Genomic DNA, 17,673 nt, shown 5'->3' with positions numbered 1-17,673 from the left:
CAGTGGGGGAGGGGGAACTGATGGAGTCATTCAGGGGGTGGGGTCCTGAGGCAGTGGCTCCAAAGCACCCTTTCCCTGCTTTGCATCCTTGTGGCTGCTGGTGATTACCCTTATCCCTCCCCATCTGTAAAACAAATCAACAGGGGGATGGGGTGTGAGACCAGCTCAGATGAATTGGGAGGCATTTCAGTAATCTGCCGTTCTGGTCTGGATATTATGGAGTCTCACATCCCCGCTGCCTCCTGCTCGCTGCTGTACTTGGTGCTTCCCTCCCCACCCACCTGCTGCCGAGTTCCGTCTCCAGAGGTGTGCAATTAAAGCTTGTTAAAAATAAAGTGATAATTTGTTTTGAGTTAATCGCATGCGTTAACTGCCATTAATTGACTGTCTTAGTAAATACTTACATTAGGATAGTAGCAAAGGGCCCCAATGGGGTCCCATTGTGGTGGGTGCTGTACAAAGAAAAGACCATCTCTGCCCTGATGATGGACATTTGTTCTCTAAGAATGGCCTGTGCTGTTCTCGGCTCCTGAGATGCATGTGTTTACAGTGCTGCAAGTTCATAATCATCTGGAAAGTGAGTATTGGCGCCATACACAGGCCCCCTTTTGGATTTGAACAGTTCTTGCAAGAGATCTAAAAAGCTTAAGTAACTTGGATCTAGTGAAGTCTGTGTTGAGAGAGGCCATAGACAATGTCTCTCTGTTCTTTGCAATGAAGTCTTTGGATTGTATCCAAATTGTTTCATTTTCCTCTTTTTCGCCATCAGTAATTCATGTTTTGGAGGTTTTAAGATATCTCCTGGTACTGGAGAAGTTGATTCCCCTTCAGTGCAGAACTTCTCCCTCAAGCCTGTCTAGTACCTTAATTCTTCTATAGGTCCACTGTTGGACTGAGATTCACTTATTCAGCAGATTGGCCTAACAAATCTGTTTGGCAAAACATTCAGCAACAGTGGGAAACTCAGGATGATCTCATCACAGTCACTTCCTGCGTTGGCCAATTCAGCTTACCTTAGTTGCACACTTTATTTATAATTTTTGGTTCTTTTCTTATTATGTATTGGTCTCTCATTTCCATGCTAATTCTCCTCCCCGTCAGTTGTTAGTTCAAACCAGTTTCTTCTAGCTGCGTGGCTACTTTTATTTTCCTCATCAACATGATTGTTCTGCATCTTTGTTATAGCCACGCAAACAGTAAACATGATTACTCTACAATTTCTTACACATGCACAGTTCTATTAAAGAGCATGCTGTTAAACCTTGTCAGAATAAATTCTTAAAATTCACAGCTGACTTCTTATTCGGCCTAAATATGCCCATGCTCCCAACATCCTTCTTATTCTTATGAATCCTTGGGAGTCTGGCATTAGTGGGCAGTATGGTTAGAGGAAGTGTCAGATATGTAAGGAGACTTTTCAAATTCTCATCACCAACAGGCCACCTTATCTTCAATGAGAGTGTTTTCTTTACTTGGATACATTTGAAAGATGATTTGATGAATGCTTTTGAAGAAGGGTTATGAAAAAGAGCATGCCGGTGGAAGCAGAAACTGCCCCCTTTTCCTCATCTGATGGACAAGTGGAAATCACTTCAATCTCTGTCCCTCATAACTTCTTGGAAGCAAGACTGCTTGGGGTGTATTTTTAAATATATGGATAATGAGCTCTTTATGATCTAATCCCTCTGCCTATTTTACAGAATATTAGGGTTGGAAGAGACCTCAGGACGTCATCTAGTCCAATCCCCTGCTCAGAGCAGGACCAACACCAACTAAATCATCCCAGCCAAGGCTTTGTCAAGCTGGGCCTTAGAAACCTCTAAGGATGGAGATTCAGCCACCTCCCTAGGTAATCCATTCCAGTGCTTCACCACCCTCCTAGTGAAATAGTTTTTCCTAATATCCAACCTAGACCTCCCCCACTGCGACTTGAGACCATTGCTTCTTGTTCTGTCATCTGCCACCACTGAGAACAGCCTAGCTCCATCCTCTTTGGAACTCCCCTTCAAGTAGTTGGAGGCTGCTATCAAATTCCCACTCGCTCTTCTCGTCTGCAGACTAAATAATCCCAGTTCCCTCAGCCTCTCCTCGTAAGTCATGTGCCCCAGCCCCCTAATCATTTTCGTTGTCCTCCGCTGGACTCTCTCCAATTTGTCCACATCCCTTTTGTAGTGGGGGGACCAAAACTGGATGCAGTACACCGGGTGTGGCCTCACCAGTGCCAAATAGAGGGGAATGATCACTTCCCTTGATCTGCTGGCAATGCTCCTACTAACGCAGCCCAATACGCTGTCGGCCTTCTTGGCAGTGAGGGCACGCTGCTGACTCTCATCCAGCTTCTTGTCCATTTTAATCCCCAGGTCCTTTTATGCAGAACTGCTGCTTAGCCAGTCAGTCCCCAGCCTGTAGCGGTGCATGGGATTCTTCCTTCCTAAGTGCAGGACTCTGCACTTGTTCTTGTTGAACCTCATCAGATTTCTTTTGGCCCAATCCTCCAATTTGTCTAGGTCTCTCTGGACCCTATCCGTACCGTCCAGTGTATCTACCTCTTCGCCCCCCCCCCCCCCCATCCTAGTGTCATCTGAGAACTTGCTGAGGGTGCAATCCATCCCATCATCCAGATCATTAATGAAGATATTGAGCAAAATCTAAATTTGATAATTTAGAAGTGGAGTATGTGGCCCTTTCCATTAAGAAGGCCTGATTCAATCATCTTGTGATCTCAGGTGTTTTCCTGCATTTATTTTTCTCGTCCAACAATAGGTAGGCTTGACTGGATTCTTTAGGCCAGTGGTTCTCAAGTAGGGGTTCGGTACCTCTGGGGGTATACAGAGGTCTTCCAGGGGGTACATCAACTCACCTAGGTATTTGGCTAGTTTTGCAACAGGCTACATAAAAAGCACTAGCAATGTCAGTTCAAACTAAAATTTCATACGACTTTTTTATACTGCTTTATACAATACACACTGATAAGTAATACAATATTTATATTCCAATTGATTTATTTTATAATTGTATGGTAAAAATGAGAAAGTAAGCAATTTTTCAGTAATAGTGTGCCTGTGTCACTTTTGTATTTTTAGGTCTGATTTTGTAAGCAAGTAGTTTTTAAGTGTGGTGAGACTTGGGGTACGCAAGACAAATCAGACTCCTGAAATGGTATAGTAATCTGGAAAAGTTGAGAGCCACTGCTTTAGGATTAGGTTTAAGTATTCTTTACGCCAACTCTGCAGAGGCTTGCAAGAAGCTCTTTACTAACTAGGAAGGAAGTTATGCTTGTTAGTAGCATTACAGCTTAAATTTGTCCAGTATCTAACAGTACTGGTGAGATGACTTTTCTGACTAAGGCTGGTTGTTTATCACATACTGTGTGTTGGGAGGGGGAGGGGAAATGGAAAACTCGCATCTTAAATCCAAAGCAATGTTATAGTAACTTAATTAAAATATCTTAAAACAGTTTCATAACTCATAGCTTTGACTTTAAAAACAGATTACTATTCTACTTGGCTGGATATGCATAGATCCAAATTGGTATTTTTAAAAAAATATGACAGCATGTTCCCTTTGCGCTAGCTTATTCAGTAATAGGCTGGTTGGAATGAAAAAGACCATGCTTGGAAAATCCAATCACATTTTTATCACAAAAATCATGATGTTGACAAACATTTGTCCCTATATTAATGAGGGACAGTTTGTCTCTCTCCTGGAATGTTTTATAAGGTATGCAAAGACGGAAGCAAAACAGATTATAGCTGAGGGCCACAGCCTCCGAACAGGCTCTGGGTTGCCTGTGTTGTCTCTGTAGCTGCAAGCATGTCAGTCACAGCAAGGATTGGAATGAGGTGCCCCTCTTGGTTGAACTCTTGCTTCCTATTGGAGCCAAATTGTGGTGCCAAAACAATCAGTTAAAACACCCCACCATTTGGCCTTCTTTAAGTTACCCTGTAAGATGGGCAAAAAATTTACTCTGAAGAGGACTGGCACTTGATACTGTATTCCGTCTCAATCCTTGATTGACAGATCTGATAGAAACAGTTGGGAGGCTTACACAAGAGGGTAGTATGTGGCTATTATGTCTTTAAATGCACTAGTTACAATATGGCTTGCTTTCAGCGTTGCTTGGTTGAGGAAGGTAGAAATGATGCAACGCACTTCTAGAACTACTACAGTTTCTTCTCTTTGACAGCTTGCACATGCAACTATAGTTGTAATAACTACACAAATTAGATGAAATTCTTTTAAAGTGTCACTGAATTTAAGAGTTAACACTCTTAACACTGAGAAAAATTCAAGCATTTAATGTCTGTATATGCCCCCCAAATAGTTTGATGTTGCCACTTTGATATCACTGCTCAAAGAGGTTCATGCTCTTTAGGTTCCAGATATAGGCTCATTCCCAGGAGATCTTAAGGCATACTAGTACTACACAAAGCAGGCTTGTTTTGCTGCGTATAGAAAGAAGAAAGTGATAACACATTGGCTCCATGTAGATACTGCATATGGACCTGGAAGGACAGCCAATCTAATCAGAGACCCATGAGCCTTCAGGCAATTACACACAAGAGAAAACAGTTCTTAATAATAGTAGAATGGATCTGCCTCAGTTCACGGGGCCCCAGACACCTGTAATAGAATGACAAGTAAGTCTTAAATCTTGGAAAAATAATAGTGCAATTTCAATCCATGTTGCCATATTTCTCCAAAGGAGTTTTGAGTTTCTAGTATGAGTGCAGACAACATCATTTGAAAACTCAAGTTACAAGTAATTTTTTTCCCTTAAAAATTTTGTTGAAATGCAATAGATTACAGGAAAAATATCTGAGAACCTAGGTCGAAATTTGGCATATTTCATAATTGAAATTAAGTTTTAACGAGTAGTACTAAATCCCAAATTGGAATAAGGAATGTGGTGAAAATTAGATTTAAAGTATATCCAGCTCTCGTCATTGCGATTTGAACTCAGTGTAATAACTGTCTCAGTCTCATCCTTAGCCTATAGCACTTTTAGAGTTGTAAAATACATTTCAAATACCTACAGATATTTTTATAATGACGTTGTTCTGAGAGTTGAAGCAACCTTGAGGCTTCTTCAGATTGATTGTGCTATGGCAACTGCTCTGGCTTCTTCTGTTCAAGGGTTCAGTTCTTAGCATCCTCAGCATTCTGTTGTTTGTATTTCACATTGTAGTGGTTTGGTTAATTTTATCATGATTTATATTAATTTATTTATTTCCCCTCTCCCCAAAATTCCAGGACATGATATTTCAGTTGGTTTTCAGGAACTGTCATTAGCAGATAGGGGTGGACGTCGCCGAGATTTCTATGACCTCGGGGTAAATACTCGGCAAGCCATGGAACATGTTAAAGAGTCAAAAACAGGCAAGTTAAAATTATATTGTGGTTTCAAATATAAAATATGCTCATAGAAATATAGTGTACTATTTTCCATTGGCTTTGTCTCAAGAGTTGTTAAACTAGGATTATTTATATTTCAGTAGCACCTAGAAGACCAAATCAGCGACCAGGACTTCATTGTATTAGGAATGCCGTAAAAGACAGGGGAGAAATAATAGGAAAAACTGGCCTTGCTCCAAAGGGTTTAAAAAAAGTTTAACAATTAAATTTTGGGGTGGGTGGTTCATTATTTAAAAGTTGTTGAAATGTAAATTGGAAAAACTTAATTTTATAACTAGCTATTTTTGTCATTTTAGGTACTTCAGGTACCACAATAAGATTAAGTACGAACCATTTTCGGTTGACGTCTCGACCACAGTGGGCTTTATATCAATACCATATTGACTATAATCCTCAAATGGAAGCTCGTCGTCTTCGCTCAGCTTTACTCTTTCAGCATGAAGAACTAATTGGGAGGACACATGCATTTGATGGAACAATATTATTCTTACCAAAAAAACTAGAAAATAAGGTGTGTGTGTATGACATGGTGCTACATTCTATTTGAGTTTTATTCTCGTATAGTACTTTCATTCTATTTGGGGTAAAAAGAAAAGGAGTACTTGTGGCACCTTAGAGACTAACAAATTTATTTGAGCATAAGGTTTTGTGAGCTACAGCTCACTTCATCTATAGCTCACAAAAGCTTATGCTCAGATAAATTGGTTAGTCTCTAAGGTGCCACAAGTACTCCTTTTCTTTTTGCGGATACAGACTAACACGGCTGCTACTCTGAAACCTGTCTATTTGGGGTGAAACTCAATGAAGTATGAGTAGGATTGCTGTAAAATATGCAGCTTTTAATTAGGTTGAGTTTCCAAGAGTTAATTATTTGACTTGAAGTATGGGAACTTGATGGGCTAATGAAACTCAAATCATACTAGCCCACACCCAAATTCTTCAGGCCCAAATAATCCTGTATTTCTGCTCGGAGATAATGGAGTTGAATCAAAACTCCTCTTCTTTCCTCTAGTGCCTTTAGAAGTTTGAAGGTACGGAACAAAAAGAGCATCTTGAAGTCTTAAGACTGACTGACCTGGTGCCTGTCCAGCCTACAAGCCTGGGCTTCTGGTAATAAGCAAAAAACTTATCTACGCTCAGCACCAAGCCACCTTCTTCTAAGCCCTCTGGGTACTGCCACCTCTTGGCTCAGTACAGCCATGATGATGCCAATACTTCAGTTTTGTCTAGTCTGGCAGAGAGAATAATCTCCGCTTTACTGGCACTGAAGAACTGGTACTGACTATGCCTTTAATTACTTGTTTGTTACTGTCCCTGTCATTATTGATGATTTCTCTCAGTACTCTTGATGCCACAGGCAGGTAGGACAACTAAGGACTTGATGACACCCTGACTCTCAGTTGCTTTTTTTTCTCAGCTTGGTGGGTGGTAGTCAGGAGTACTGGTAGAGACTTTGGTGCATGAGCCACCCAGTATGGGAGAAATCTTCTGAGGTTATTCCTCTAGCTACTCTATCTGGTACCACCCTGCTTTCACCAGAAGATTATTCTTTTTCATCTTCTGAGTCAGCCAGGAGCAGGGAGGAATCTCCATTACCATACTTGGGCAAAAGACACTCATCTCCCATAATTCCTGGATGGGCTTCCAGGGTGGAGTTCTAACACTCTGGGCATAGATCTCATTCCAGGGAGTCCACCCTGCTGACTTCCAGTGACGTAGGCCGGCCAACCTACCTTGGCTTTATTGGGCACCCTGGGACATTTTACGGTCCCTCCAGAACAACCTCAGCAATGCCTCACAGCCTCCAGTTTCCAAGGTACAGCCTGAGGAGGAGCTAGAAGATGACCAGCACAAGATGCAGCTGCATTTATCATCATCCTCAGCGGCTGAGGTAGTTGGGCTGATTCTAGTCCATCCCTATCTGTGGACTACAAAGCATTCCAAGAATTGATGAGGAGAGCAGCTACAGCATTAGAGCTATCTCTGGAGGACATTCAGGAAAGCGGTATAGAGTCTTGGACTCCTTACACTCTGCTGTCCCTGGCCAAGTGATGCACCCTATATATAAAGGGCTGTAAGATCCCACCAATGTGCTATGGCAAACTCTTGCCTTTATAGCACCCACCCTGAATGAGGCTGACCATTGCTATCCGGTTCTGGCACAAGGATTCAAACAGTTCTTTTCCGATGCTGGGGTCTCTGGTGGTAATGGCATCCAGTAGTGGACAAGGCAGGGTGAGCAAAAATCTACTCCCAAGGATGAAGGGGAAAAAACTGGGCTTGCTTGGGAGAAAGTTACATGACAGTGAGTTTGTATGTGAAGATTGTTGCAAAATACGATTTTATTAAGTGGAGTGCTCTCGCTATTCACTGAAACTCTGAGGAGCTAATTGAAGAACTCAAGTCTGTTGTGGCCAAGGGCTAGCTCGTCTCCAGAACATCTCTTCAGTCAGCTCTCGATGGACCAGAGAAAGCAGCTTGATCTGTGGTCACAGCCATTGTAACGAGAAGATCATTGTGGTGAACACCTTTGGTATCCCTAAGGAAGTGGAGACAGCTACTGAGAACCTTCACCTTGAGAGAGACAACATTATTCGTGGTAAGACAGACAAGGCCTTGCACACCCTTAAGGACTCTTGTGCAACCCTAATGTATTTGGTAGTAAAGTTGATGCCTATACTGCTTCCTTCTGAATGGAAGTACATACGCCCCCAATCACTCTCTTATGCACCAAGGCTGCCTGAACAGGCAAGGAAAAGGCATAAATTCCCAAGTCGGAGGTAGTTATCTGTTCCTGCCTCAGCAGTCTCTCACCCACAGCAGTCTCCTAAACAGTAGATTTGACTGCCTCCTCAGGAACAGAGTTTCAGTTGTTTAAAACCCATTTGGGAAGCAGTTGTACCATTTCTGCAATGTCTGAAATACCATCACCTCAAATCACTGGATTCTAGATGTGGAATTGGGATACACCACACAATTTCAGTCTCTGCCCTTCACCATTTCTATTCAGGAACTTCACCAGATTGCATTGTTTCAAGAAGTGCAGGCTCTTCAGTCTTGGTGCTACCAAGGTGCCACCCTTCCACAACACCAGGGGACAAGTGTTTTATTCTTGTGACTTCAAAAATAAAAAGGAGTTAAGGCTCATCCTACATCTGAGAGACCCGAACATCTTAATAAAAAAAAGTTTGGGATGGTGTCCCTGGCCTCCCTCATTCCTTCCCTCAACCTGAATGACAGGTACACTGCTGTCAATCTGCAGGACACTTATTTTCATGTGGCCATTCTACCCTGCCACAGAAAATTCCTTATATTTATAGTGGGGGGTGGGGGGGGAATATAATTACTTATATACACTTTTACTATTTGAGCTATTATTAGCACCTCAAGTTTTCAGTAAGTGTGTGGCAGTACTAGCAGCTTATCTAAGGCATGTGAGCATCCAGGAATTCCCTTATCTGGGCGACTGGTTAATCTGTTTCAGAGTAACAGCCGTGTTAGTCTGTATTCACAAAAAGAAAAGGAGTACTTGTGGCACCTTAGAGACTAACAGTCTTTTCTTTTTGGTTAATCTGTGGCTGCTTCTGCCAGCAATTCACAGGGAATACTTGTCAGATCCGGTGTCTTTTCAATCACTTGGATCAGAAAATAAAAAGGGACAAATCCATATTGACACTTGGGCAGAGAATTGAATTCACCAGTGCTTTTCACAACTTGATAACTGCAACCACTTATTTTCCTCAAGAGAGATTTTATTCCCTCTTCTCCCTGTATGCTAGTCTCCGGTCTCATTTGTCAACAGTCAGAACGTGGGTTGCTTGATTACATGTGACATCCTGTACATATGTGACGCTGAATGCCAGTCTGTACCTGCAGTGTTTGCAAAGCAGGTTGAAGTCTGTATGTTATATCCTTAATTCAAGGAATGAGGATATGCACCTCCAACAGTACTGGCTTGAATGCACACACATCAAAAGTGAAATATATATGTGCACAATACATCTCAAGTACCACAGTTACTGTACAGAAGTGTTTCTTCTCTTCACTAAAAGGAGGCTGTAGGTTAAATCCTGGAGCAAGATGGATGGGGAAGTGTAGAATCAGATGGGTGGAAGGAAGCAAAACAGGAAGGGCGCTCTGACCCATCAAGGTGTACTCATGGCAGACTGATTACTTCTAGCTTTACTGTGAGGATTTAGAGTTAGTCTGACCATAATATTACTAGGCTGAGACTTACAAAGCAGTCCTAGGGGGTTTAAGCATAAAAATTAATGGAATATAAGGCTACATTTTCTAGACTGCTTTGAAAAATTCAGTCATAGCTTATGTTTACATAACTCAACTTCAGTAAATACTCCCTTTCTTAGCTTACTGAAGTGTTCAGTCAGACCCGAAATGGAGAGAATGTCAAGATTACTATCACCTTGACCAATGAGCTACCACCTACTTCACCTACATGCTTGCAGTTTTACAACATTATTTTTAGAAGGTTAGCTTTTTATTTTACAATTCTTATCTTTCTTACAGGAAGCTAATTGAAAAGTTTTGGGTTTAATCTTTGGGAATGGGGGGGCTTTAACTGCTAGTCTCATGGCAAATATTACATTTTTTTTCCTTCTCTATGGTGGCCAAAGGAAAATGCTTGTCAGCTATCCAATATGGATACTAATCATAAACAGCTACAGTTTGGCAAGTGATTAGATATATCTGTTGGCGTACCACTTTGAAATAGGTTGCTTCTATATTCAAGAATAACAAGTAGCCTCTGATGTTAACAGAGTCCTGGGTGGGAGCTCTGCGAACAATTTCTGTTCTGCTGGGGGCATTAGCTTATTCTTAAAGGCCTGGATGGCAGTATAGCGCTTCTGAAACTGGTATGTTTCTGTTTGTGACCTGGTCTTTCTGCTCATTTTGATGCCTTCATCTGAAGGGGGGGGGACCTGCTGAGACCGCTGTCAAGAGGCATGTGACTCAGTCCATGATAGGGGGACGTGTTCTTAATTAGTTTTACTACAAGAACTGAAAGATTAAATAAATGCTTACAGTTTGTTTCGGTATTACTTAAAGGTCACATTGAAACAAAACTCTACATCAGCATCTTTGTTCTAGCTTAATATAGCAAAAGCAAGGCATGTAGCTCTAAATGTAGGCCTACAGTATTTTGGATGTTTTGATAAACTAAATAGTACTATTTGCCAATTACTTATTCTTTCCCAACTTCTTTTTAGGCTTTTGAAAATAATGAACTTGCAGCAAATTGGACGTAATTATTACAATCCAAATGACCCAATCAGCATCCCCAGTCACAGGTTGGAAAATGAGATTACAAGTCTTGCAAGGGAGAAACGATCTTTTGATATTACTTCAATGATTTATCATGTATTAAAACGATTTTTTTCGACTTGTATAGTTTTGTGTTGAGACCTCTCATGTACCTAACTTTCAGTTTCTTCTAACTATGGGGGTAACTCTAAAATCTGACTTGACCTAGATCCATCCTTGTGAGTTCTACGTAAGCAGCTGAGTAAAACACGAAATCTCTCATCTATCTATTTCTAAGGCTTATTTTCAGCTGAAATGGAGCCCCTATGAGTATTTTCTTACCATCTGCTACATAGGCAGCAAAAAATGTAACATTATAATATAAGCAAATAGTGTCTTGTAGACTTGTGTACAAAGTAATGATATTTAAGACATTTATTTTCGGGTTACTTTCATTAGGTGATTTTGTAGTCTTAGGGCTAGATCTTGAGGTTGTCCTTTCAGTGCAGCTTATATTGCTGCATCGCCAGACTAACAATCTTGCATCTTAAATAGATCAGATAGCTACATAAAACATTCTCTAGAGATGAACAAGACACAGAGGCTAAGGAATCTGAAGTTTTTGTGGCTTTATGATTTTCCAGATTGTGGGGGAGATGTAAAGAAATAATAATTAAATAAAGGATAGAGGTATTTTACAGGACTGCTGATGTTAAAGCATGCCTTTATTAAATTCCTTAGTTGATAATGTTAAAGTGAATTCTAAATCTCTCCACCATTTACTTTTCCACTTCAGAATGAATTAGCTTTGGTAAGTTTCTTGTACCTTGACACTGCAATATTGGAGTTGCAGATGCCATAAGGCAGTATTTAAATTAAAACAAATGACTGTTTGACATTTTTAACTTAATAAAAATCTTTAATTTGTGGTTCTGTAAAACTAATGAAGGTAAACTTGATCATCATTAAAATCTATAGAACAAATTGGTAGCACTGTTAGATATATGAGAAGCCAATTTGTGTTATAAAATATTCTGTTTTTTTCCAACAGGTTGATGATTTGGCCAGGCTTCGCTACTTCTATTCTCCAGTATGAGACAAACATCATGTTGTGTACAGATGTGAGCCATAAAGTTCTCCGCAGTGAAACTGTGTGGGATTTTATGTACAACCTGTATAAGCAGGTTGAAGAACAAAGATTTAGAGAAACTTGTGCTAAGGAACTGATAGGGCTAATTGTTCTTACAAAGTAAGATGATAGTGATTATTTTTAAATAATGTGACCATTAATGCTGTTTTGTAACTGAAGCACAGACTATTTCAAAGATATTTAGGTGCCTAGAGATGCAGATAAATGCCTAATGGGATTTTCAGGCATCTAACTTGCTTGGGTGCTTTTGAAAATCCCCTAGGCACCTATCGGTATCTTTAGGTGCCTAAATACCTTGAAAATCTGATATTTTAGAAGTTATTTTGGGATTTTCACAAGCTGATCTTAACTATAGCAGGTGCAATGTGTATCTGTTTACCATGGAAGTCTTGCTGGGCTCTTAGGGCTGGATTTTTCAAACAGCTGGTTTATATTCATATTTTAAGAATCTGTCTCTTTCCTCTTTGCAGATAAAATAAATTTTAAGCATTTAGAAAAAATTCTAGGCTTATTCTTGGCACCGATCTACTGATACTAGAACAGTTCTAATTCCATTAGTATTATAGCTGATAGCTAAACAATGTTTTACATGTAAAAATCATGTAATATAAACACTCCTCAAATGTTCAACCCAGCCTTACCAATTTAAGCTGATTTTAGGCCTTACTGTGGCAAAAGAGGACTCTTAGTGATCCAAGATGAGACGTCATATCATCCTGGTAGATGCAGGCTCCCTTATGTTGAGCCTACTTCTCTTTCCCTTGTCTTCTTTTTGAGACTTTTCTGGGGTGTTACATATTTTGCAGGGAACAAGTGGCTAACAGAAGGCATGAAGCTAAAAAAGCTCTTAGTCCCCTGCTCAAATTAATGGCTAAACCAAGTTGATAGTGTATGAAATTAACTGTATATATACCAATCTGCTTCCTGACATACTTAAAATCAATTCTCAGTGTATTCTAACATAAACTGCATTTGAAGCTAAAGTGTGTCAATTGTAATCTGAACATGGAAGTTATTATCAGCAATAAAGTAACAAAATTTCTATTAAAATTTTAGATTACTAGATATTTTCTGTAACTTTCTGCATTTCTCTCAGTCCTCCCTGGCCTGTTTCCATGCACCTGTGAATAAACTATTACTATCTACATGTAAGACAAGATCAAAAGAATTTTTAAAAATTTTTATTCAGGTATAACAACAAAACATACAGAGTTGATGATATTGACTGGGATTCCAATCCAAAATGCACCTTTAAGAAAGCAGACGGTTCTGCAATCAGCTTTGTAGACTACTACAAAATGGTATGAAATTATAACTAAAAATGTCATTTTCATTCTCCTTACTAGATTTTGTTGGACTTCAGAGCGTCATCTGTGGATAGCTATTACTAATTAATTAGCATTCTATCAGAAGACTATGCATGGTACTTTTTTTTTACTTTCAGATGTTAGTTGTTTACATAACCATGCTTCAAAGTGATTTCTAGTTGTCCAGATTTTTAGAAGTATCTTGAGTTATACACCTATGGTCATTCTTAACAATGTCAACTATTCTAAAAATCCACTAAATATGTTCCTTTTTCTAGGATTACTAAAGGGACAGTATCAACTATATATCTGTTTTTTAAAATAATTCCAAAAAATTCTGGCTCGCCTACATTTTGAATCGCATGTCATGAAGTGTTTTAAAAATCCCGTTAAACTTTTTTAAGGGTTTTTTTTTTCTGCTCCACAGCTAAACGTCTTTTTTTCAGCAAGTCTAACTTGACTACACAGGAATATATTGAAACTGATCAGACAGAAGGTGCTGTCAAATGCACAAAGTAAACCAACTTAAGTGTTTTTTGGTAAATTCTTTCCTATAGTAATCAAAGGTAATACTTTTAACTAGTAGGTACAAAATTTTCAAACAAGAGGTTTGGGGTTTTCAAGTTAATTCTGTCCCTTTCCACTCCTGATGCCAATATGTATGAGTGTGAATTTTTTTTTTTAATAGCAGTATCCATTCAGTCTCTGCCTGCGCCGTGGACATCCCTGTGTCCCTTTCCACCCAAGAGCGGAGCAGGCCCAGCTATACCTCAGCTCCTTCTTAATATCTGTGGCAACAAGACCAAACAGCAGCACTGTCCACTTCTCTGTACACTGTGCAAGTTCTAATTCTATCTAGTTATTGAAGTTAGTGTAGTCATTAGTATTGTTTAAGATAGGGTAGTTTTTATGTCCATTACGTAAAAAATAAATACCCACGCTCTATAATTTATTCAAAGTTTTTCCCATACCATAGCTGCTCTAGGATGGCAGAATATAAGTCTCCAGGATTTATATTGTTTCTCCTTTAAGGCGACGACTTTCTGTCAGTGATGGACACTTTTTTTTTTTTTTTTTTTTAAATACTTCGTACTCAGTGAAACACACATCGCAGATAAGTGTCCTTTTATACAAAGAGCAACATAAAGCAGAGGACTTCTGTCTTAGTCTTAGGCCTTGTCTACACTACGGGGGGAGATGGATCTAAGTTAAGCAACTTCAGCTACATGAATAACAGCTGAAATCAACATACTTAGATCTAATTACTGCAGGGTCCATGGTACACTATGTTGACGGGAGACGCTCTTCCGTCAAATCCCCTTGCACATCTCATTCAGGTGAAATACAAGAGTCAACGGGAGAGCGATCTGCGGTTGATTTAGCAGGTCTTCACTCAACCCGCTAAATTGGCTGCCGATACGTCGATTCCCTGGTAAGTGTAGACAAGCCCTTAAACTCCTCTTAGCATGCTCCATGAGGGCCGCCTCTGAACCTGAGCGAAAGAAGACTGCCAGACTGGATCAGACTATTTCAGTGAGTGCTCCGATAAGCTCCGGGTTTACCCTGTGCACCAGGGTGCTTTTTCTTCCTGAAGTAAGCTGCATACTTTCACTACTGAGTCTGGGCAGAAGAGGACTTAGGAAAAGTATCTATAGTAGGAAAGAGCACTACTCTCAAGATTACAGCAGACACAGATTTCTTTCTCCAGAACTGGGTAAATCAAAGCAGAAATCTTGCCATGTATCTGCTCCACCTCCTGCTCCTTAGCTAACTGACAGCTCAAGGCCCAGATTGAATCCAGCTGATGCTTCTGCACTAGCTGGTCACTGAACAAGAATGGTGCTGTCGGAGGAGCATATCTTTTCCTCTTTCAGTACTAACATGGGCATGTGGCACTGCAGCAGTGTAGTATCTGATGAAGTGGAGATTCTTCTGGCACTAAGCTTCTAGGTATCTGAGATGTACGATCCCAAGAGACATCTCTCCCTCTTAAGCTCTTGGCCTCATTATTCCCTGCAGCTGAGTCCTCTTATTACTAGTGGAGGACGGAGTGGTCAAAGCTGTTCTGGTATTTGGTTTTGATGAATCTGTCAACAGTGTTTGATCTCACACTACTAGTTCAGTGCAGTGTAATTTATTCAGAATGGGGTCAGATCCTACATCCAGATCTAGCTAATGATCCCAGACAGAACATCCTCCACTGAAGTCCAGAACACTTCAGCTTTTTAGCAGGAAGGACTTCACTAGAGTTACTTTTGCCCCAAAATGGAAGAGGTTCTCTAGGCAAAAATACTACAAAGATATTTACTTCCCTTTGAAAACTCTCTAGAGTGACTACTGATTGCTTGTTAGCCCTAAAACATTTCAGAATCTGCATCAGCTCCATAATAACCTATTTAGCACTCTCAGATCATCACCTTTCTGTTGAAGGCCACATAGGTTTCTCACACCTGACAGTTGCTAGGTTCCTCAAGGGCCTCCTGCATAGCTTTCCTCCAAGCAGAGACCTTACCCTCCTGGGATCTTAGTGTGATTTTAGGAAGCTTGATAGGGCTCCTCTTTGAACCTCTCTCTAGCAATCTGCTCTCTGCCTATGAAGACTGTCTGTCTAGTAGCTGTAACTTCATCTCAACTAGTAGGAAAGAGTCAAGCTCTCTGAGCGTTTCCACCATACAGTAAAACCTCAGTTACAAACACCTCGGGAATGAAGGTTGTTCGTAACTTTGAAACTTTCGTAATTGAACAAAACATGGTTCTTTCAAAAGTTTACAACTGAACATTGATATAATACACCGTTGAAACTTTACTATGCAGAAGAAAAATGCTTTCCCTTTATTTTTTTAATAGTTCATGTTTTAACACAGTACTGTATTTGTGTGTGTGTGTGTGTGTCTTTGCTGCTGCCTGATTGCGTACTTCCCGTTCCAAATGAAATGTGTGGTTGACTGGTCAGTTTCTAACTCTAGTGTTTGTAAAAAGAAAAGGAGTACTTGTGGCACCTTAGAGACTAACCAGTTTATTTGAGCATGAGCTTTCGTGAGCTACAGCTCACTTCATCGGATGCATAGCATATCGTGGAAACTGCAGAAGACATTATATACACACAGAGACCATGAAACAAAACTTCCTCCCACCTCACTCCCCCGCTGGTTGCCAGCGGGGGAGTGAGGTGGGAGGAAGTTTTGTTTCATGGTCTCTGTGTGTATATAATGTCTTCTGCAGTTTCCACGATATGCTATGCATCCGATGAAGTGAGCTGTAGCTCACGAAAGCTCATGCTCAAATAAACTGGTTAGTCTCTAAGGTGCCACAAGTACTCCTTTTCTTTTTACGAATACAGACTAACACGGCTGTTACTCTGAAACCTGTCTAGTGTTTGTAACTCTGAGGTTCTGCTGTATTTGGTATTTCACAATGACAAGACCACACCCACTATTTTTGCCAAAAAAAGTTGTTGGACTTTCACCTGAATCAAGTGATCCATCTTCCAGTTTTCTTTCCTAAACCTTGCTCTAATCAAGGCTAACCATCACACACTGCTGTCAGGACAGGACAAAACCCTTAGGGCTATATGTAGACATGCCCTAAGTTGACCTAAGTTAGGCTGACTTACTGCCACCACAGTGGTTAGTGCGGTGGCTGATATCCACGCTACCCTCCTTATGTTAGTGGTGCACATCCTCACCATGAGCGCTTCCACCCACTGAAAAGTGGCAGTGTTGGGGACGGAGAGCCAGGGCGCTAAGTACACAGCTGTGCCCCTCTGGACTTCTTGCCTCCCAGCTGGAGGTGGGTGGGGGGCGACAATTGACCAGCTGAGAGAGGGGAGCCTCCAGGCTGTGCAGCTGGGCTCTAGCTGCTCAGCTTTTTTGTCAATTTCACAGCCCCACACAACTCATGTAACTAACCTGCTGTTTAGATAGACTGTGTTGCCCTAACTACATTGACATAACTCCACCTCCACGAGAGGCATAGGGCTTATGTCGGTGTAGTAGGGTGCTTACGTCGGGCAGGACAAGGCTGTAGTGTGTACACTGACATAATCAGTGTAGCGTTGACCAGATTAGTGTGTACACTGACCTATTTGTGTAGTGTAGACCACGACTTAAACTCTCCCAGAGTTTCTCGCCTTTGCTGACAGGTGAAGGGTCAATTTACATCCATCCAAAGGCTATTTAAGTAGATGTCTGACTATTAGAACTAACTTACTTAGATTCCAGTCTGCAGATTACAGCCCATTCTATCAGAGGCCAGGAGAGCCTCTGTAGCGTCTCAAGGAGACATTCTGATTCTTGAGATGTAACGCAGCTACCTGGAGTTCAGCACTACTTCTTAGTAGAGGGTTCCAGATTTGAATCTCACATTGACAGAGCTGTCCTGCAACTGTTAAAACAGACCGACCACTGACAACTTGGCTATGAAGTCCCTGCTTGTGAGCTATCAGAAGTGGAAGAATACAAATGGATAGTCACTCAAAGGAACAGTAACTGGTGGTTCTTTGGATTGGGTTGGCCCCTCATAGTCCATGAGCGACCCTCA

General features: G+C 40.8%; 1 protein-coding gene across 4 annotated transcripts in view; it reads left to right on the top strand.

Moving 5' to 3' along the window:
• The window catches only part of PIWIL1 (piwi like RNA-mediated gene silencing 1), a 47,647-nt gene that overhangs the window by 5,815 nt on the left and 24,159 nt on the right, over positions 1-17,673 (top strand). For all 4 annotated transcript variants that reach the window (XM_043529365.1, XM_043529363.1, XM_037879097.2 and 1 more), the window contains exons 4-9: positions 5,254-5,379; positions 5,712-5,926; positions 9,783-9,904; positions 10,644-10,724; positions 11,729-11,926; positions 13,017-13,128. In XM_043529365.1, the coding sequence (XP_043385300.1) occupies positions 5,254-5,379; positions 5,712-5,926; positions 9,783-9,904; positions 10,644-10,724; positions 11,729-11,926; positions 13,017-13,128 (854 nt within the window). The remainder of the gene's footprint in view (positions 1-5,253; positions 5,380-5,711; positions 5,927-9,782; positions 9,905-10,643; positions 10,725-11,728; positions 11,927-13,016; positions 13,129-17,673) is intronic.

The sequence above is a fragment of the Chelonia mydas genome, chromosome 15 (genome assembly GCF_015237465.2).
Source record: "Chelonia mydas isolate rCheMyd1 chromosome 15, rCheMyd1.pri.v2, whole genome shotgun sequence".
In the NCBI taxonomy this organism is placed as follows: Eukaryota; Metazoa; Chordata; order Testudines; family Cheloniidae; genus Chelonia; species Chelonia mydas.
This window is presented reverse-complemented; position numbering and strand designations above follow the sequence as displayed.